General features: G+C 38.2%; 1 protein-coding gene across 5 annotated transcripts in view; it reads right to left on the reverse strand.

The window, feature by feature from the left end:
* inpp4b (inositol polyphosphate-4-phosphatase type II B) overlaps positions 1–23,365 on the reverse strand; it is a 189,150-nt gene that overhangs the window by 153,221 nt on the left and 12,564 nt on the right. For 4 of the 5 annotated variants that reach the window (XM_023334716.1, XM_023334715.1, XM_023334718.1 and 1 more), the window contains 2 exons: positions 19,171–19,215; positions 6,699–6,817 (listed from right to left, as the gene is read on the reverse strand). In XM_023334716.1, the coding sequence (XP_023190484.1) occupies positions 6,699–6,817; positions 19,171–19,215 (164 nt within the window). Of the gene's footprint in view, positions 1–4,588; positions 4,849–6,698; positions 6,818–19,170; positions 19,216–23,365 lie in introns of those variants that run through there. The other variant, XM_023334719.1, reaches the window with a different exon arrangement.

Consider the following 23,365-nt stretch of genomic DNA (forward strand, 5'->3'; position numbering starts at 1 on the left):
TGAAAAGGTAAAATGCATAACAAAACAAACTCCTAGAAACTATGAATTATTTTAAAGTTCATTTAGTCAGCAATATATTTTGACACTAATAAACTATTTTGCAGGCAAAGGCCTTCAAGAACTTATTATTCATTTGGTGTTGTGTTTGTACAAGTTCAAAACATTTTCTGTTTACACTGGGGGCGTTCTCTTCCTTTGCTCCGCTCTGATGGGCGTCTCCAGCATGTAGCCCTTTGGGACCATATGGGGACAGACTTGGGGAAGTAATGAGACCAACAGACTTACTGTCACGCTTGGATGTAAGGTCACACCCAGAAAAAAAAAGAGAAAAAAAACTCACTATTTTAGCAAAGCTTTGCAAAACAGCTGAAACAAATGAATAAATCCCCCTGATGAGGCAAATAATGCAAAATTGCATGCCTGATCTAATTAACTTACCAAATTATTTTACATTTATAAACAATGTTGACTTTGTGATAGAATTTTCTAACCCATGAGAGCGCAATAGTAAGATAATAATAACAAACATATGTTGAATACAAGTAAGAATTTACTTGGAGTATTTATTCTGACTAATGTATGCACCATGAAAGATGGCAGAAGATGAAAGTACATAAAGGAAAGGAAGTGGGACAGATGTCTGTGCTTTTACTTTGAAGCAACCTCAGCGGGCCACACTGCTAATATTAATTCTGACAGTGAATAAAGCTTTTCTTCCATGAGCACAAAGTTCAAACTAACACAACGGCTTATTGCTGGGAGGCCATTTTATTTATCAATACCTCATAACTGCATTCTCAGCCATCTTTAAACGTAAGCAGAAAACAAGACACCTTCCAACAATACATAAACAATGTTGTAAAAACTTAGAAGTACTTCAACCCTTAGATTTCTTCTGCTTTTTTTCCACAGGTAAACATTTCAGATCATCAAATCAATTTCATTAACAGACAAGGTAATGTGTGTAAATAAAAATAAATACATTTTTAAATGAGGATGACATCTTAGAAAAAGTCCACCCAAACTATTCTGGGCATTTTTGAAAAAATAATTAACCTCTAAACCTATTAACTGCCAATGCCACCCTTGGCAGCAGAAACTTGCTGCGGAGGAAATTTTTGCCAACTCTGTTTCACATTTGGAAGATTTTTGAGTGTTACAGCCCATTACTGCAAACGGAGAGTCTGACATTTTCCTTCAAAACGTTCTGTTAGAGATGGTTCCATTAATTACAGCAAATAGTCCAGGCCCTGAAGTAGCTATGCATTTTTCTGAAATAAAAATGCATTGAAGTTTAAGGTGGTGGTGTAAGAAAGGGCAAAAAAGTTAAATTTGAATTCTCTGTAAGGCTCCACGAAAGTATTCAATTTTACACATAAAGTTATCAGCAGACAGAGCAATCACAGCTTGAAGAACCAAGAACGATGCTTATTGGAAAGTGAGTTTAAAAATTACAATTAGTAGCAACTCCAGCAAATATAAAGCCCTGAAACACAAAACTTATAATGCAGTTTGAGCAGCTGATATATTACTTTTTCAAAAGCACAATGTTTACTTGGTCTAATTTAAAAAATGGAACTAAACATTGGTCTAAAGAATTACACTAATGTTGGTCTAATTTTTTTAACTTAGTCTAAAAAATCTGACCAAGTTTGTTAGTTGGTCTAATTAAAAAAACAGACAGTGAAACCAATGCATTGCTTTGAACTGAAATCAGGATATTATCGGTGCTACACATTGGAAGAAAGACAGACAGGACTATTATGCTGAAGGAAGTGCAGGTACACACACACACAGCCCTGATCGCTGCCCTCACTGGCAAGCTGAATAGGCCTCATTCAGACTTACCAGCATGCTTGGCAGCCTCGGCAGTGACTGAATCTTCTTAGTGCTGCTGATGGGCTGAGATGAGCTAAAGTGGTAAGCCTGTCTCCATTTACGCCAAGAAGCAAGCCAGTCTGTCATACAAGTGGTGAGCATATGCTATGGCAGACAGCTGCCTCTCTCTGGTCTTTTTGTCCATCCGGGCTGCGCTCCGCAGAGGGACCACCAATTTAAGGCCATTAACAGGGTGTGTGTGCTTGTGTGTGATTAGGCTGAGGAAGAAATAAGACTACTGAGTTTGCCTTCAGTGGGTTTCCCCCCCACTTCCCTTGACCGCTCATAGCTGTATATACAAACAGACAGACGACTCTTGTTGGTCGTGCTCTCAGAACATGGGTCTGTGCTTCACTAGGGTTACATCAAAGGCCTTTTCATTTGCTGGCTTTGCTTGACGTCAAATCCCCGTCAAGTTCCAGAACTCCTGGACACTGTAGGATTTTCCAGTGGAGACACATTAAGGTTTGGCAAAAGACATGCTGCAATTTCTTTCCAAATTTCTCATCTCTTGTGTCAGACTGAGTACACGTGAAACACAAACCCCTTCACATGCAACAAACTCAAAGGCTTGACATTAATCCTTTATTAATTAGTCACAGCAAAAACACGCCCAATGTCCACAATAAGACATATATGTTTAATTATCTCTAGGAATCAGGGTTTAATGTGGAAATAAGAAAATCTTTATATGAGCAGTGTCCAATACTAAGCCAGTGTCCTGCATATTTTACGTTTGTCTTGGCTTAATGGCTTAATTATGTCTGCATTGGCCTGTTAATGACCCATTGATTTACTCGAGGTGTGTTAAGCAGAAACACATCTAAGCTAGGAGACCACTCTCCAAAGGGAGAAAATAAACACCAATACTTTATACAATAATACTGGAATAATTATTGTCAGAGGTGTTTCGTTTTTAAGTAAAATGAGTATTATATTCACCTAATACGATATAATATGTTTAACCTTGTAAAGACAGCTATTAATTAATAATTTTCTCATTGGTAGAAGAAAAAAAGCCATTTTTACAGTTCATGCTTTGCAGCAGTAAATGTTAGATGTAATTCCACTGTTGTAAAATATTAATTTAAAGGTTTTACTTATTTCTCAAAGCTCTGAAAATTAACTTTATTAGTAAAAGCTTATCACCTTCCAATTGGCCGTACATATAATAATATACACCTCCTGCTACACACAGATAACATGTCAAACAATTTCTTGTCTAGATGAAATCTGTTTCTTAAAGCTCTCTCCAGTTGCAGCTAGCATCAGTGTTGCCAATCTAGCTTTTTACATCCTGAAAATTGCGATATACTGCAAAGTAGTGAGTTTAAAAAAATTGAATTGGCAGAATGGGACACAGGAGAGCGTCAACGCCAGAAATAAACATAAAATCGTCATCAGAGTCTTCAAATACTGCTTTTTTCCCCCCTCAAACCAACAAAAGTGTAAAAACAGTGCGGTAATTTTGTTGTTGGTTGATGTACCCTATTTGCTGCAATGGCCCTTTAAAAAAAACACCAAGTGCCTTTCATTCAGCCTATAAAGTGTTTTGCAAAAGGGACTTTTAAAGAACAAATATCTGAATTGCAAATGAAATTATCCGTTTTACCGTCAATCGTGTTTTTTCTCTTTGTTTGATCTATTTAAATTGTTAAAGTGGATTACAAACACAAAAGCAGTAACCGATTGCAGCTCGGAGGGACTACTGAATGAGGACTCGCCTCACTGTGAGTGCTTAAGAAAGTCCAACAGCAGAATCCCTGTTCGCTGAAAACGCTGTTCCCACTTTATACATGTAAGTTTTGGAGGCTGGAAATGTGACATTAAATCAAAATAAAACTGCAGCACTTAAAGGCAAGCCTGGGCTGAAAACTTATTTTGATTTGGAATTTTCTCCAAAATACTGTTAAAATGATGTGTTGTCTCAAACGTTGTATGCAAGATAAACCAGTGATATTACATAATGTTCTCATACATATGTTTTAGGACTTAATGTGAATTATGCTCTCAACACTGTGGACATTGATTTTTATGTCAAATTATGTAAAGAAAAACACAAAAAGTTGTCATCTTTAAACTAAAACTGATGGAAATTTCTGTTCACTTCCTTCCAACCTCCAGCTTGGCATTCATGAGTGAGATGAGAGAACGCTACGCAGCAGCTGGCATCTTCCATTATTTATCTTCTAAATGAAATCTTAATAAATCAGATAAAGTGGATTCCCAATAATATGCCAATCACATGATTGTGACTAACACTGAAGCTTTTCCAGCAGCCAAGCGCTCAAGTTTCCGGCAAAGTCGACAGCAGCTGCTGAGAGTCAGCATCCTGGGAATGTGACAACTGGAGGAACACAAGAGGCAGTGGGGTTGTCTTCAGGCACCGCAGCTAGACTGGATCTGCCCAGAAACACAAGCCCTCTCAGACCCGCACACACTTCTCTGACTGGTTAAAACAGTAAATAATATCTCATAGAAAACATATCTAAATGAAACTTGAAACTTTCCCCTGTCCTCTGAAATCTCCAGAATGTTTTTCAAAAGAGAATTTCAGGAGAGACAGAATATTTTTATTTTGTGATATTGAATCTGATCATCATCAGTTTTTTAGGGAGAACTTTCACACTGCAAAGTAAATTTCTAGGAATATCCTAGGTTCTCTTAATAGGTAGCAAAACCCTGATAAAATCAGACAGTAATCACATACCCTGTTTTTGTGAAGTCGAAGGCAGTCCATGTTCTCAAATCCTGCTCCACATCCAGAATATTACAGCCATAAAATGAGAACTCCAGTGGCATTCAGTGTCTGCGGAGCTGTCTGAGCCAGCATACAGTATCCCACCACATCCTGTGTTTCCACACACGCATGAACAGAAAAACACATTCGCCGCTGCTCCCTGAGCGCCAGGGAAAAGCAGCTGAAATCAGACTCTGAAGGAGATGGTTATGCTAATTAAGCTTTACTGAATTAGGAGGAAAATAGTGTCTCCCTTTCATGCGTCTGGAAACTTTGCGCTCATATGAGAGAGGAGGAACCAGAACGCATGTGTCTGCGTGTATGTGTGTGTTCTCCACAGTGAGACAGGGGGCAGCTGCATGCTGCATAAAAGAAAAAAAAAAACACGTGTGGCTTTTGCCTTAGCAGCAACAGTGTCATACCGAAGCACTGAAAGAGGCTAACAGGCATGAAATCTGTATGTAGCGGTGTCCCAGCCCAATCCACATGTGCAGTGCACAGTACTTTTCTCAAGTGGAACCATCCTGTCACACTACAGCCAAAGAAATTCAGTCCCTTTTATTAGTATTTTATGTGACAGAACTACATAAGACAGAACTTGACAGCAAAGTGGAAGGAAAATTATGCATGATTTTATAAGTATGCATGAGAAAAGATCCCAGATAGCTCATGATATTTCAGATTATGTTAGAATGTTTACTGAAATGGAAATATGTAACATAATTGAGTGAGATTTCCAGTTTGTTCTGACATACAAAGATACTGTTTCGTTGCTTTCCTGACAGATTGACGTCAATCTGGTAAGCGAGAAAGTTTATTCATTTCTTCTTTAATATCCCTTTGGGGCCTCTGTAGAAAAGTGTAGTGTGTAGTTTCATTTTCTCCTTCTGATGCCCCTAAAAAAATTCAAGGCAACCAGCCGGATTCAGAAGTCACTCAAATGTCTGCACGTTTAATGTTATGTCAGTAGAAATCCAGTAACTTCGTTCAGGACTCAGAAGTACTTTTAGAGAACATTAGTGAGCAAACAGCAACATGAACACCAAAGAACAAGTAGAGGAACAAACTTAGGTTCTGAAACTATAATCACAAGCTTTAAGCTTTGTCTACCTAAATCGATAAGGGTGGGTAAGGAGAGCATCAATCACACAAGCATACAAAAAGTCTATGGCAGCTCTGGAGGAGCTGCAGAGATCCACAACTCCAATGGAAGAATTGACTTATGAAGGAAGCTGTAATTAAATCCACAATGTTCGGACTGCAAGACCAAGACTTTAAGCACTGAACAACAGCTACACACAAATCAGGTTGGATACACTAGTGCAATTTGGTTGTGGCAGCACCATGCTGTGGGGTTGCTTTTCTTCAGCAGGGAAAGGAAAGTTGGTCACAAGTTATAGGAAGATAGATAGTTCTAATTCTACTGTGGTGGTGGTTCACTTTACATAGCAGGACGACAATGCTGAACATACAGCGACAGCCACACTGGAATGATTTAGATCAACGCATTTATGTATGAAAAAAAGTCTTAAAATAATGATTCCTTCCATCTCATAATTTTGACCTACTTTTTAAAATCCCAACCGAATACACTGAAGTTTGTTGCTACAATTTTTATGGCTCACACCATTAATCATATTAATTGTGAAGAATCAATTAGCCATTTGCTGAATGAATAAAACACTCAGAGCAGTAAATAATATGTATAAACATATACATTTTGCTTTTACGATGAAAAACAAAACACCTTCTTTGTCTGTAAATATGTCCTCAAGTGGAATAGTTTTCGTTTAACCCGCTTCAAATTACCGATTAATCAGTTAATCCCGAGAATAATTGATTGATTAATCAGTTACTAAAATGATCGTTAGTTGAGGCCCTAAAAATATTACATAAACTCAAAAGACGTGGCCAAAATGAGGAGCTGAACCGACAGGGATGGGGAGAAATGCAACTGACACCCAACGACTTCGCAAAACAACAAACATCAAAAGGCTACGGACAGGCAGAGAGGAGATGGTCAATGGGTATCTGTGTGTGTATGCGTGTGTGCGTGTGTTTGTGTGTCTCTATGGCTTACCTCCACTATCTCTGTGCAGGCGTGGAAGACGAGCTGCTGCTTCTGGGGATCTATGACAGCCACCTGGACCAAAGCATTGGGCTTCCTGTCTCTGCCCGAGGCCGCCAGATCATTACAGGCTTCGCAAAGGAATAGAGGGAGGAAAGGAGAGCCAAGAGGTAGAAGAGAGAGGAGATCAAGAAAAGAGGAAGAAGAAGAGAGTGACAGATGAGAAGATAATCCTTTATGATGCATGCATAAGAGAGAAGAATCACATAAAGTGTTGTCACAAATGACAAAAAATGACGGAATAACTGTAGATAAACACAATAAAAAAGAAGGCCAACAGTAGTTTATTATAATCTTCTGTCAGATTAAACATCAAATGACTAAGAGCTAGAAATCTGCTTCAACACAAAGGAGGAGGAAGACAGTCTGCACGTAGAGAGATTTCAACCCCAAAAACACAATAATGGTTTGGAGAAATGAGTAAAAATATGTGAACAGACAGATACACAAATGCTGCATCAGCACCTGATTAAAATGCAGCCAGACAACCAGAGCTCCTCCTGGCAATGAGATATCAGTTTTATTATGGCTTTCATTTCTGACATCAAAAGCAGCTTGTCTCTCAGATTTCAGAGACGACGAGGCCAGAACCTAAACTCCACCCTAATCTCTAAACCCTCAGACTTTACTGCCGTCACAGCCGCTGCGCCAGAGGATGTGAGTTCGCGAGGGCTCCTAACAGTTCACAAAAGAGGAAGAAGTCCCACCAAGAGATGCTGCATGCTTACAAAAAGCGCAAAAAAATACAAACTCATTGACTTAACAGCTGAAATGTGAGGGTAAAGCTATTTACCTATCTATTTTGCATCTATTAACTCCGTTTACAACAAACATTTCAGTAAACTCCCCAAATCCCATGTAAACTGACAGCATTATGAATAACATGCGCATATTTAACTATAAGTGCAATAAACCGCCAATGAAACCAGATACTTCAACTAACAACTTCTTATTCATCATCATTTCTGCAAAGAATTACATTCTAAGAAGGTTTGCAAATTTTCTTAAACTTTCTGTTCGGTCAGAAACAGAAAGTTTTATCTATGCGTTTCCAGTATTTACATTATGGAAACTCGTCATTCTCATGAGTGTCATATTATTCATAAGCTTCTAATGAGTCATTTAATCAGTTGTTGAATTCCTCTAACTCACACAGACTGATGAACTGTTGTCAACTTTATTTAGCTCTATTACTCTGTAATAGAAAGCTGACTTCCTGAAGTTCAAACGGTGCATCAGACTCAGGAACAAAGGAGCTATAAGAGACATAATGTTGCATGATTCTAGATAGGTTGAGTGCAGTGTCATAGAAACTACTGATCTACTGGGATTTTATCTGCAAACATCTCTCAAATTGACAAAGAACCATCCAAAAAAGAGAAAAATACCCAGACAGTGGCAGTGGGGCTGCAATAGCAGAAGACCAGAAGACTCCAGTTAGCTAAGAACAGGAGACTGATGTTACAATCAGACTAGAAAAGTTTGATAAGTTCTATGAGACTTGATTTGAGATCCAGAACTCTGTTGGCAAGGTCAAAGTTTGGCAATCACATCATTAAAACATGGATTCATCCCGTCTTGTTTCAACAAGGAACAACACAATATCTAAACACCAATGGTCACAAAGTCCATTACTTTACCACTACAGTGTACTCAATTTCTGATGGCCACTTCATTCAGAATAATGCAACATGTCACAAAGCTCCAAACATTTCAAATTGGTTTCTAGAGCATAATAATTAATTCACCATAATCCAAAGACTGGTGGAGTGGTCCATCCATAAGAGGAACTACATCCTTCTTTGGCCATTTCAAAATAAATTGCATATTTTCCATCATTGTCCCATTAGAGTACCCTGTTGTGTCTAATTCATAACCATCTGACCTGAACATGAGATAGCTAAGGATGTTTGGAAATAACCAGGTATTAATAAACTACAAACTGTTACTGTTGCTGTCCACAGTAAAGTCAGTTTGTGCCACCATGGTCTGACTAAGAAAGACGGCCATATTCAAAATTTAACACCTCCAGGCTTACAAAATGTTTCACCTGCCTGAATAGATGGCCCAAATGCCATTTGGAGAAAGGTTTCATGGCATGTTGGTACAAAGATGGAGGTATCCCCCCTCCCCCCTCCCATTGCAAGAAGTGTGGACCACTCAGCGTGAAGCTTTTAAATCCAGCAGGTATCAAATGTAACGCAGTGGTGGCGTTATCATGCTAAGGGGCTACTTTGCTGCCATTGGTGCTGATGCATTGTGTAAAGTGGGTGGAATAATAAGAAGGAAGGAAAAAAGAATCCTTAACTTGATCTCAAATTTGGAGCTGGATGCTTGAAACTTGGGCACTGTTCCAACAGAACAAACACACATAACTAAACTTGGAAAGGATAGAGCAGGCTAGCAATAAACCTGGAGAGTGGACTTAAGATTATCTCTTTAAAATGCTAAAATCACTTACAAGTGGTAGAAACCACTTTTAAAGTATTCTTACCATTTCTGGTGATAAGAGTGGTCAAATAATTGTCTACAATGTCTTCTAAAATCTGTTTGGTGTCCATGCAACTTGCCAGATGACAATGTTATGCTACTCTGTATAAATGTATTGTCTACTGTGGCATCCCAAAACGTTGTTGTTTCTGGCTTGGCAGGGGTCTTGGCTCTGTCTCCTGCTTTTTCTTCTGCCTCCAATTCCTCTGCCATGAATCTTGGCCATATTTCAGAGTAAGAGTGTAACAGCAAATTAAGGTAGCCCAGAGACTTAATTCACTTATCCTGCTTCAAAGTTTGTGTTTTAATCCTGAAGGTCATTACTGCAAAATGAACTTGGTATTAATTATTTACTAAAACTCCATTGAACAAAATAACCCCTACTGATCCCATCAAGACCAAGCATTGTAATCTCTTTGTTAAAGTCAGATTTAAATTACTTCACTGATCTTAAGAGTGAAAGAAACTTGAAGCCTTGAATAGGGAAAATGGTCATTTCTATGGTTACCGCTTTTTTCTTAACAAAAGCAGGAAGATGTGACTTCTGTATTTATATCTGGCTAACAAGAACAGCTAACACTGACATTCAGACAGATACATTTAATGTCCCTCATTCTTTTGTGTTAATTGGCATCTATGCAGCACACTAGTGTATAAAAGACATGTTCCCCAGTAATGTGCTTGGATTTTATCTGAAAACTGTATTTTATTTGTCCGGGCCTAAATTCTGGCATCTATCCAGTTATTGATCTGCACTCGGAGCCCATTCTATTTTACACTTTACTCTGGAAAAATAAAAAAAGGTGCTTGTATTTACTCGTCAACGTTTCAAATGAGTTAAATCAAGATGCAGTGTTTCTTTATGCAAATGTAATTCTTGTACATTGTACAAAGCAGCAAACAACCTAGTTTTAACGTTTACTCAATATTCAAACAACTTTGCAAACTGGCAAATCAATCTTCATCTACTGTGGAAACTACAAAATTTTCACATTATCCAACAGGAACAAAAAGTTGATTCTGCTACTGGGTTTCTTATGAGAACAGCAACACAAATAAAGCCAGAGTTTAATAAGCATTTCTTACAAGTTCACCGCAAAAAAGCAGAGCTATAAAAAAACAGCCACTTTTAACAGGCAAGTTTTACAGCCTCTTTGAATCTTTCACTTTTATAAAACTTATCTTTTATAAAAACTAAACTAAAAATAAACTCTCACATCTTAAATTGCTAATAAATTATTGCCAGTTGAGGCAAATGAAGGAAAGTTGAGTGAAAAGGTCTTTAAGTTTCTCTAGTTTAGTTTAATTCCTTCTTCTAGGTCTGTACCAGAAGAATCACAATTTCCTTTAGTTATTCACCACCACCCATGACATAGTTAAACACTAAAATACAATTCTGAATTTTAGAACTATTTTAGCATGGCTATATTCATGACAAAAATTACACACCAGCTGGAATCACTGAGAATAGAATCGTGAAAGTGCTTTTTCAATGCTCCTTTTTTTAAATGCATGAAGCATCATCAGTTTTCTTTTCTGGTCACGACTGAATAAGATTGTACATCCCGATAATGAAGTTCTGATAATGTGATACATAAAATATATTTGACATTTACCAAGATCATAACAAAATAAGAATTAAGATTAGAAGGTGAGGCTGGAGGAGCATCTTGTCCCGCACAAGAATCATCAGCATCTGCGCCCCCCAACGGTGTGTTCTCTCCATTTCATTGTGTCTTTATCTTTTAGCCTTTGAAGTAAATGGCAAAAATGCATAAACTTGTCCCTATGTAAGGTATGCCTTCTAGATGTTTTTCTTTAGATAATTTTTGGAACTTTTACTCATATGTTGCAGATCCCAAGAAACTGTCAAGATCTTTACTTATGAGGGAATAGATTCCTCTTTAGTTTCTTTAGCTACAACATAGGATCTTAGTAATTACCTTGTAAATACAAAAGTACTTTTTAAATTTTAGTAATGCGTTATGTACTTTGTCTTAAAACATAGTGTATAATCTAATAATTTTTTTCCCAAAGTAGCCAACTGTACCAAGTAACTCTGCTGAGTAAAAAAGGTAGTCCATGTTCTTCATTCAAATCCTGTGACATCAATTCCACAAGGGCTTTGGATTCTATTAAACTAAATCACATCTACTAATTCATTTAAATCTCCAGGGAATGTCTCATCATGAGACCTGTAGTTATTTAAATGCCACAACTCAATCTGTCACAATAATTTAAAGTCTTACTGACATTCATAAAAACTTTTTACTGTTGAGCCAACAGTAAATTTTACTCATAAAGTAGTAAAAGTCTGAGATATGGCCGATATCCCATGAGAGAATTATGGACAGAATGAAAAGAAGAATAACTTTAGAGAAAGGATATTCTGTACTATCAGATGTAGGAGAGTGCCGTGCCTGCATTTTCTTAGACACAGAAGAGAGGCAGAGCTTTAAATGTGCTGGCTCTGGTGATGGAAAGATCTGGTAAGGCACAATGAATGGTGAATGTGACCAGGGAAAAGCTGGTGGAGCTTTGATCCACCAGCTTTTCCCTGGTTTGCTACAACTCACATTTGAGAAAGTTTCTCTTTGGTTCTGTGGACTCAGATGTAAGTCTGAATGCTGAAAACCTCTGTTACAAATATAGTTTGTAGCAGATTTGGCCTGAAAGAGATTATTGAGGCAGAAACCTTCTGGTGGGAACCATTGTTGATGGAGGAACAGTTGTGATAGTGGCAGAAGTTCCTTCTGTAATCGTTGGGTTGCCAGTTTGAGCCTCCATTTCATCTGTCTCAGTAGTTGTGTCATTGGGCACAATGACATAACTCACCTGCCTTGCCTGCTGATGGTGGTGTAAGGCACTCGCTTCTGTCAGAGTGTGCCATGGAAGCTGTAGCTACACTGTATGTTCCTAACATCAGTGTGATAGTGAATGTGTGCGTAAATGGGGGAATGACTGACTGTGGGGTCCTCTGGACTTGATAAAGTGCCACACAAATAGAGGTTATTTAGTTTCTCAAAGGAGTGGCTTCCGAAACACGCTGTGATTGTTCTCGAGTCTCCAAGCCAGAGTCCAGACTTGAATCCAATTGAACACTCCGGAGAGATCTGAAAATGGTTGTGCACAGATGCTTGACAAGCTATACGAAGAAGAATGGGCCAAACTACCCAAAGAAAGGAGTGCTAAGCTTCTTGTTTCAGAACGGTTTGAGGCTGTAGTTGCTGCCAAAGGTGGATCAATGAAGTAGTTAGCAAAGGCTGTGAATATAATTTATTGGTTTTCTATTTCTTTTTAATAAACTTGCCTCATATTTTTTCCATATTGTCGTAATATTGTATTTGTGTTTAGAATTTTGAGGAATGAGATTAATTTAAAACAACTTGGCATTAGAGCGTAACATAAAACAAAATATGGAAAAAGTGAAGTGGTGTGAATACCTTCAATGTGCACTGTATGTCCTCTGGATTTGAGAAATACTTATGACTTTGACCCTCAAGGTAGTTTATAGGAAGTGCTGTCAAAGTATGGGGTGACATGGATGCTTGTTAGGGCTACTTAGTCTTTGTACTGTATAACCAAAGCTATATTTGTCTTCACATTCTTGGTACAATGTTGAGCTTGTTCCCAGGGTAGGTTGGACTCTGACCCACATTTCTTATAATTATCAACTTTGGATTGGAGAGTGTCTGGTTTGAAGCCTCCAAGGTACATCTTTAGTTGGTATGAATTATGTCATTCTGTTGCCATCTTTAGGCCATGACCTTCAGCATGCCCCAGGATGGTGCAAAGCAGTCATGATGACGGTCAGTCCTCTAAGCCTGAAGTCATAGTCCTAGTCCAGAAAAAGGTTGACTGTTCGCTTCAGGTTTGGGGGAAGTCTCGCCTTCAATGATAACTTCAAGTATGCAAGATACAGAGATGGATTGACAAGTGTTGGTTTTATCTGCTGTGGTAGAAAAATAGCAGTTCCACATAATTAGATTCCTTATTTACCTGTCCATCCGTGTCTCGACTCTTCTATGGTCTATGGTCTGCATAAGCTTAAAGGCTTTAGATAAAGGGCTCGCTTTTGACCTGATGTTTTATTTAACTGCTCCTCTGATCCCATTTACCTTTATAAGTTTAACCACAGAAAAGCTGTTTTGGGTGTTGTGTCTGCAACATGACGTTATCTTCAGAATATTTTAAGCTACTTAACACCTGATCTCTGTCGTTGTCTTTCGATTGACAATTTACTTTAGCTTTTTGCTCAGTGATTATTTGTTCATTACAACTAAGTAAATGAGACAAAGGAAAAGTCACCAGGAAATAAAACAAAAAACCATAATGGCAAACCCAGAGCTATTATAGCCCTGGTAGGCTGTGTTATGCTCAATTGGTACCACGGTGCCCGAAGTGTGTGAAGAAAATATCCCCCTGACCATTACACCACCAAAAGCAGCCTAACCTATTAATGCCAGGCGGAATGAATCCATGCTTTCATGTCTACGCCACTTTCTGATCCCAGCTGAAATTGAGACTCTACAGACCAGGTAATGCTTTTCCAATCTGCTGTTGTCCAATTCTGGAGAGCCTGCTTCAGTTTCCACCTTTTAGCTGACAAGAGTACCTTAAGCTTCAGTGTGTTGTGCATTCAAAAGATTTCATTCAAGATGCTAATTAGTATGCATTAGTATGTATGTTTTTAGTATGTACATAAAGTGGCCAATAGGTTGCTGTTATAAAGTTACATTTTAAGCTTATAGAATTCTTTGCTATACAAAAATAATCTCCCCCAAAAATATTTTTTACCTCATTCATTGCCAGAGCTGTAGCAGCAAAGTTTCTAAAGTATGAAATCTGTATAAGTACCAAAACGTTTGGCCATAACTGTAAACCCAGAATATAAGACAGTATCATTCAGTATCGGATTCTTTCAGTGGCTGGTGAAAAGGAAGCAGCAGGAGAGTCCTGTTAGGTATCCTGCAGCTCAAGTCCAGGCCTCATACATCATCTCTTAGGGGTCATTTTAATTTTATATTCCCCCTTCATTCCAGGCAGCAGGAATTTTAGACTTGCATTAAAGAAGTCTGGCATTTGCTTATGCAGAAGGAGATAAAAGGCATAAAACCATGTTCATATGAGCTGAAAGCAGCAGCATCTATCAGCCTGCGTTTCAGCTGCTGCTTGTCATTACTGCAGTGACAAAAAGAGTTTACATTAGACTTGGTTGCTCTGTGATAAAGCATGCAAAGAGATGCTTTATCACAGCTAAAAATAAAAACTGACAAAGGAGGGACACAGTAGACAAGTTGTTTACCAATTCTCACAGGAAACTCAGAGGAGATTTACAGTGCTAATCAAAAGTTTGCATACAATCATTAAAAGGCATGAATGATTCTAAATGCATTTCATGCTTTTATTGATGCATTTGAAGTCTTTTTATCAAAGGGTCTAAATGATTATATGACATACAAGCTTGATTTTAATGTGAATGATTCTTGATCCACACAGTGTTATAACACAGAAAAGTTCAAATATTTATACAGCGTCAATAATGTTGCGCTAAATGCCCACTAGCAGGTTGCACATTGATTACGTGCTTTTTGTAGCCATTAGCAAGCTTCTGGCAAAATTCTGCCTAAACAAGCTTCCTGGCAGAATTTGTAGAGTTTATTTAAATTGTTTTGTTCTTTGGCACAAACTCAGCTTTTATTCATAGTTTATGAATTTTAAGGTTAGAGAATTGGCCATTCCAGGTGATTAATATGTTCATTCCAAAACCAGTTTCTTTCAGGACTCCCAGTTCCATCCACCTGCTGATATTTAGATGAAGCTGGGTTCTCTGGAAGCTTTATTAAGCATATTTATTCTGATAATGAGCTTATCCCCCACTCCTCACCAGCACTGTGAGTCTCCTATGAGTTTCATAACAGCATTGGTATAATAAATTAAACATACAGTGATCAACACTGTGTGTTTTAGTATGGAGGGTGCTGATTTAAAGATTGAAACTGGAAGCGGTTCCCCTTTAAACGCCACAATAATGGGTTTCTCAAAGGAATGTGGCGTTTCGATGAAACCTCTGCACTAAGAACCTTTATTACTGTAGGTGGGGGAGGCAGGAAAAGGAAATGGAGAGAGTGACGAGACAGGACAAGAGAGTTCCCTAGAGAAACATTTAGAGATTTAGGAAGGAAGTCTAAATGGAGGGGGGAGAGCGGAGGTAATGAGGGAGAAACATGGATGGAGGGAGGAGGAATATGGCTCATTAAAATGTCACGGACTCAAATAATGGATTGGAGAGCAAGAAAAAAAAGGAGTGAACAAATTTGGAGTGGCTTCAAGAAAATTACATTTGCAGATCCTTCTGTTGATTACTACTGAATTGCCTTCCTTAGCTTAGGTGAAAATTAATTCAACAATGTCACGACTGGCAATTTCATTCAAGTTACTCAAACTGCCAAAGTAAATCGGAACTGATTCCCAAATTACCACAACAATTGTTCAATTTGAGTAATAATGTTTGCCCATCCTTGGAGACTTCAATTACTGCAGTGTATTTATTCAGACTGATTGGAATACGTTGACGTCTTTCAAGATGAATTTTTAAGCAATGGGTTTTAATGCAGGAGGCTTCTGTGACCTTCAGAAGAAATCTGAATCAGTGTAATGGCAGAGGGAAGCATGGGGGTTACCACATGAGACAAATACATGCTCATCTCCAGAATGATATATGTCTAATGATAAGCATTCATCACCTAAATCAATTCAACAACATTATCCTCTAATGTGCCATTGCTCTGATCTGCACACCATTTTGTCTAAGAGTCTGGGGAAAATGCCATTTATAACAGAGCTTAATAATATTTACATTTTTCTACATTTGTGTATCAGGACGGTACGGGAGAGACAAACAAAGAGTAATACATCATTTCTTAAGTGAAGCAAAAATTATTGTGTTCAAAATATTGAAAATGATATTCTTGAAATTTGAGAAACATTTTTATCTAGTCCCCTCAAATCTGATACTTCTTATAAATTACAGTGCAAGCTGCTGGATTCACCTAATTAGTCCACCTGTGATTGATTTAATCTCCCTATAAATCCAGGTGTTCTGTGAAGGACTCAGAAGTCTGTTGCAGAATATTAGTCATGAGCAACACTAACGGACAAAGGAGAAAGTTGTGGCGGAGATTACAATTAAAGCAGAATTAGGTTAAAAAGCAATATTAAAACCTTAGAATCTGAAACAGCATTTTTCCCAATTCATCATCTATAGATGGAAAGAGTTTGGCACAAATGCAAACCTAGAAAAACAAAACCTACCACCTAAATTCACAGAGCAAGGAGAGAATGAATCACAGACGCGGTCAAGTGATCCAAGGGAAGAAATCCAGAGATCCACGCATAAGGTAAGAAAAATTGTCAACAGGACATCTAGTCAATCAGCCAACAGATCTGACTTTTTTGGAAGCATGGTAAGAAGAGTGTCAGATGAAGTCACTGCAGTTTGAAACAAGCCATGCAGGAGAAACATCAAACATGAACTTCAATCAGATCACTATGTCGGTTTTCCACAAGAAAACCAAATCATATCAAAACTTGAAAGTAGAGGGCAAGTATTAGACTGGCCTAATCAAAGTACAGACCTTAATCTATTAACAATCTGTGGCAAGACTTGGGCCAAAAAAATCTGATTCTTCTGACTCTAATATTGAAAATATTGGACAAAGACGAAGGGATTTGAACACCATGTAAAGTAAAAGTTTGTATAAAGGCTTTGATTTCATTTTTTTTGTTTTGTTTTTTGCTTTCCAGAAATTAAAGCTATGTGAGTTTGATGCTTCTAACATTTAATAAAAAACGTGTATGTAATTTATCACAATAATTTATTAATGATTTGAATGAACTTTACCTTGTATAATTTCAAGGGTGGGTAATTTTAAATGACCTGGCTGGAAAAACGAAAACAACAACAGCAACAACAAAAAAATGTTTTGGTTACGGCTAAAAAGTACCAGGATCATTAATCGGAGCAGAACAAAGACTTTGCTGATGTAAATCTTTAGCTTTTGGTGAATTCTGAATTCTCTTTACTTTGATTAAAGTGAAGACGCTGAGAGAATTATCGACTGCAGTTAAGACCAGAATTTACTGGTCATAACATAAAAGAAATCTCACTCGGAAAAATCTGAGCTTCTTCCACAGCAGCTTGTCTTTGACATTTTCAGATGATGTAACTAAATGAAATGATATAAAATTCAATGAGTATCTCAACTCCTTTGACACCAGGAAGGTTGCGTTAGAAAACAACAAATTTATTTTTTTTAAAATGCAGCCATTCCTTGATTCAAATATATTCTGATCTTTATGCATTTCTCGCCTTAAAAATTCGGCAGTCATCCGACAGAAGTACTTTGGTACATAATTAAATCTTGCTCTGAAAAGTGGAAATACTGATGGCATAAATAAAAAAAAAAACTACTAGAAGTGTTTCAAATTGCAGTGATGTGCAAAATGATTTTTCACATCTTCGTATATTACAACCATTAACTTTTATTCATCTTTTTGGAACTTTCACAATTCAAAAGCACCTTTTGAACTTTTGAATTTTGAAAATCTTTGGGAACCACTGGTTCCTATAGAACCAGTCAACTTCTTTCAGTTTGTTTCCATTTAAACAGACAAGTTTTTTTATGACAAATAAGCTGAAATTTATATGCAAAAGTGGAACAGTTCCTTTTTAATCATCACCATCACAGCAAAGCATTGTTCCAGTAAAAAATGTGCTTTCCTACAGTTATCTCATTAAATGTTAATTGGCTGTGATGTTACGGAGGAGGTTTGCTGCCACTCCCACACCACACACACAAAGTGAAAACAGTTAAGACCCATTATACTAATTTTTCACCCCCGTGGAATATGGAGCAGCTGCAGCTCTTTCACAAATACGAGCCCAGAGTTTTAATAAGAGCTGAAAAAACTCAAACACATGCATACGATTCCCTCCTTAGATAGCAGGGACTTCGAAAACAAAATGCTCTGTAATGCATTTTATAGCTGTTCCAGAGAGACAAGCAGCTGAAGCTTTGAGATAAAGTTGATAAAACAAACAAGTCATTTTTAAAACGAATCACTCCAACTTGTGAGCACTATAGGACTTGTTGACACAAGTTCAGGGTTGCTTGACGTTCTTCAGGTCCCACTGGATCACAGCAAATTAAGAGTAACTCCTTTAGAGTGAGAACAATGGCAATGCTAAGATCTCAGGCCTCGCTAACATCCACTCTGAACCAATCTGTCTTTGTACAACAGGTTCCTGTGATGATTCTACCACACAAAGCCACAAAACCACCAAAGCAACTGCATACTAAAATTTTCATGCTGATGCTCCTGAATCAACATCTAAACTACAACTTCAGGCTGGTACATGCAAGAGACAGTTCATGAAAATGATACCATCATTCACCACATGCAGCAGTTGTATTTTATAGGAAACAGATCTGCAAATCGTTGTAAATTGAACACAAAGTGCCTCGTAAATGTACCTCATTAAATTGCATATTGCTTCCTAATTGCTTGTTGTCAACTGTTTTCCATTTTGTTGGTCAATAAACTGTTTTTTTGCAACAAGAATTGCATACAAGTGATTTTTTCTTTGCCAAGTTTCTTATGAGTTAAAGTCACAGTATATTTTTGGTCCTACATACTGTGACATCAGAAAAGCACAAACTGTGGTTTTTAAAAAACAGATACTTCTTGGTGTCGTACTACCAAACATTTTCAATTGTTATAAGAGTTTTATTTGTCAGTAAAAATCTTTCCTCAAAACAATCAGCATGTGCCGGCAGGCAACATAAAGCCGCACTTTAGACACCCCTGCTAGTATGTGTACACATAATCCATGTTATGTAGAGAACAACATTGTGCAAGATTAGAGACTTACCAATGCTGAACTCCAACTGTCGCAGCTTTGGAGTTACAGTCACAGCTGTTGGACAAAAAAGGAGAGAGAGAAAAAGAATAAGATCTCACTAATTAAGGTTCTCTTGATATCTTAATCTTTTTAAAAAAATTGAAAAACAACATGTTTTTGCTTAAAGAAGATCTTGGAAAAGATCAGTCTTTGTATCTTTATCCTTGTCCATACCCTCTTATTTGTGCAAGGTTGTCCATGTCCAGCAGCCATTGGCTAAGAGGGAGGGACACCCTGGACAGGTTACCAGTTGAACAGACAAGCTGCTTTTCTGTTCACCATACGATTGTGCAAATTGGAAACACAACTCACATTTTTGATAAAACTTTTTGCACTAGTCTGAAGTGGTTTTTTGACTGTATCGGAATTAGAGTATTTAAAAAAACTGAAATAAAAACACTTTTTTTTTTACATGAAACGAGTCCACAACCGGATGTTACTACTGACAGAACAACAAAGAAGATGAAAAGAAATGGTAGAAGGATGATGGTGCAGCATGTTTTTTTAATGACTTATCATGTCAACAATGGGATTTTGATTATGTTTCTTATTTAATGGAAATACAGAAATTGCAAAATTGTGGGGTTTTTTTACATTAGAGGAATAGACAAAGTTTTCTGCACATTTGTAATGGAAACTCAGGTACAGAGACACAATAATGCACACAAACTCATATACAGTATAAGGTCAACTTAGAGAAACCAATTGACCTGAATGTCGTATTTATGGGCTGTGGAAAAAAAGTAGATTACCCAGAGAGAACCCACACATACACATGGAGATCATACCAATGACATGCAGGACCTTCTTGATGCAAGGCAGCAGTTCTACCCTCTGCAGCCCAACCTGCTTTATGTGCCAAACAAATTTAGCCAGCAGTATTTCCCTGACATACTGTAAGTGTGAGTGGACCTATCCCAGGCGGCCCATGCCTTCATTTCCTTCTTCCTGCATGTCAGGTTGGTCTCTTGCTTATCCACCCCCATGTTTTCTGTGTGACAGTGTGTGAGTAAATAAGAGCCATAATGTTCTAGTGTCTCTATTTCTGCCCGCACACCTGGGAGCCTTCATTCATCAAGCCTCTGCAGTATAAATACCCACACACTGACGCCCGCTGCTCACCGGATTGTCAACTTCCCTACGTGTTGCCACAGTGTGACTGAGAAGCAAAGTTCTGTTCCCATTCCTCACATTTCCTGAAATCCTTCACTCTGTATACGATCAAGTCTGTACGCGTTTCGTCTCCTGGCAGCCTCGTTCGGTTGCATCGTCCCGACCGGTGCTCGTCGCGGTCTGTCTTTCCTGCTGTGTGCATTCTTCACATCCAGCCACACTGTGCAGCTCTGCTTTCATGTCGCTACCTGGATTCCTGCTCTGACAACCAGTCCACTCACCCCCTGACGACGTAACACTCCAATGTGACACCATTCTCTAGTAAGAAGTACTTGAGTCATTAACTTTTAAAAGCAACTAAATCATCTCTAGCCAATAATTTATCAGTAGCCAATAGGCCTAATGAGAGATGAGGACTGGAGCTCAGATTGTGGAAACTATTTTAATAAGAAAATAGCTCGATAGCAGAGAAATGGTATTCTAAAATTCTAAGCGTGACAATCTCCCAGAACTGTTCGTTTAGATTATGCAAAAAAGCCTACAAACTTTGTCGGGTGTTCAAACGAGAGTTTCTGGTATGGATTGTCCTTGAGGGCTCATGCCAAAAAAGATGAGCAGTGTACTGACTGCCTCTATCATCTGTCACCAGTGCTGTTTCTCATTCTTTGCTCTCCCAGTCCGACACCACCGCTCAAACACAAAGCAGATGAAAACGCCTGCAGGTTGGATCGACACACGACGGCCTTAGAGCACCGAGTGTGTTGCTCATATGCCCACAGACACAACTGGCCTCTCTAAGGCTCATCAACTCCACTAATGGACCACACATTCAGGGTGATTTCTGATTTATTGGAGCCACTAGAGTTTAGATAACAGACATTAAATGAAATGAGGATCATTTACAAAGGCTAGATAGATTTTGGTCATTTTGTTCTCTGGCAGCTGTAACTGTGCACCGATTAGATCAATTTGGTTCTGGAGTTTCTCACAGCAAAAGCATGCTACTGAAATGGCCCATTTCCACTCTGTCTGGGCAGTGGTGTACAGTACATATCTATGAATATACATGTGCATAAGAACACTGCTGTTGGCGTTCTCACCAACACCAGGAATGTAGAGTACATCACCCAGAGAACAGACTTTAAAATTCTTCTGTTAGTTTACAAATCACTGAACGGCTTAGCCCCAAAATACATTAAAGATGTTGTATCAACCTTCCAGATCTTTCAGGTCTTCTGGTTCTGGTCTGCTCTGCTGCATTCTGAGGACCAGAACCAAACATAGAAAAGCAGAACTCAGCTTCTATGCACAATAAATCTGAAACAAACTTCCAAAAAATTGGCAAAACAGCTGAAAACACCAAGTTCCTTTACATCAAGGCTAAAAACACACCTGTTTTGCAAAGATGGCATTCAGTGACAAGACGTTCATTTAGATGAGGTCAAATAGTGTTCTTAAAAGGACAGTATTATGTATTTTCCAGGCACACAGTGTCACTGTATAGCACAATCAAGTAAGTATGTTAGCTTCAGTTGTTATGAAAATGCCACATATATCAAATATGACTTAAAAAATTTACTTTACAATTTAATGCCTTGAAATTGGGCCTCTGTTTCTTTAAGAAAGTCCTCATCTTCCCTACACTCTGCCTTCAGGAAGTCATCAAAACAACCTTTTTACCATCGTTCTCTAAAAAGTAGCTCTTATAATGCAGAGTTCTCTGGGTGTTTGCAAATTGCTGCTGGCTAGTCTGAAGGACCTGAGTGGGGGAGTTGTGGGAGAGGGCAGCTCTGTGAGATGGAAGCTCGAAGCTTGGAAACTGCAGCTCTGAGGAGGAGCTGCATTTTGAGGGCGGAGCTAGGTTCACCCAGGCATTTTGCACAGCTGAATGTTGTCATGGGAGATTAAAGGATTTCTCAAATATGCGTGAAAAAATTGAGGAAACACTCCATGTATGTATAATAACATAACACGATGTAAAGCTAATAAAAGTTGATTTTTCATAATACTGCCTCTTTAGAGTGAATGTTCTTTTTCTGCTAACTTAGACCTCAGTAGACCTTGAGCTCAAACTGCTTCCACCCAGTAAAATAATATTTACTGTTCTGGAACTGTCCCCCCACTGAGACGGTTTTGGACAGTAGAGCCTGTTTTTCTTAATCATCATCTAATGTGATGCACAAATGCTTTCCAAGGCTTTTCGCTGCGGGGGTGACCAGCACCTGATGACATCATGATGTTGTGGCTCTCCTCTGCTAACTCAGAGGAGAGTCAGAGTGTGAATTTCTAAAGAGATATAGCAACACACAGAAGCATCAAAGAAGTTTTGCCTTCCCTGATTTGTATTCTGGATCTGATCGACCGGTAGATTTGGTGGCAAATCTTTATTTACCCTAACTCTTTGTTTTTGTTTCTCCTCTTGATGCTCCTTAATGTTTCAGCAGCTTCAGTTTATTTGCTGGAGGTGAAAGTTTGCCCCCCCCTTAACTGTTTGATTTAGATTCCAACAAAAGAAACCACCAAACATTCAAGGTCTGTGACAGATGCCTCCCTGTAGAGACGACCTTGAGGTCAGGTTGGACAGATGCTGTGCAGAGATTCCCCTGTCGAGAGGAACCAAAGATCCAGGAACCCAGTTGGGTTCACTGAGAGGTGACATAAAAAGACCCAGGCCAAAAGTAAGGCTTCTACTTTTTATCTCAACTCTGAATCTTCTCTCAAAAGACTTTTATTTTGAATTCTCCTTTTTCTTTCTTGCAAAGTTTTCCTTCAACTCAGGAATTTGGCACTGCAACATTTTTCTCAAAAATCAAGAATTAGTTTCATGTTATTTTTGTGTTTTACATTTGTTACTTGACCATTAAAATGGATCAGTGTGATTACTAACAGGAGATTCTTGAGTCTATCGGAAAAACAGTTTCAATTGAAATGTAAATATTGTGAAATACAATAAATAAATATATTTTTAATTGTCCATCTCTCTGTTGATTAAAAGGAGGAGCAAAAAAAGAAAGAAAATACTTATCAAGGTTATGTAATGGCTGTTTCTCTG

This window comes from Xiphophorus maculatus, chromosome 5, assembly GCF_002775205.1.
Source record: "Xiphophorus maculatus strain JP 163 A chromosome 5, X_maculatus-5.0-male, whole genome shotgun sequence".
NCBI lineage: Eukaryota > Metazoa > Chordata > Actinopteri > Cyprinodontiformes > Poeciliidae > Xiphophorus > Xiphophorus maculatus.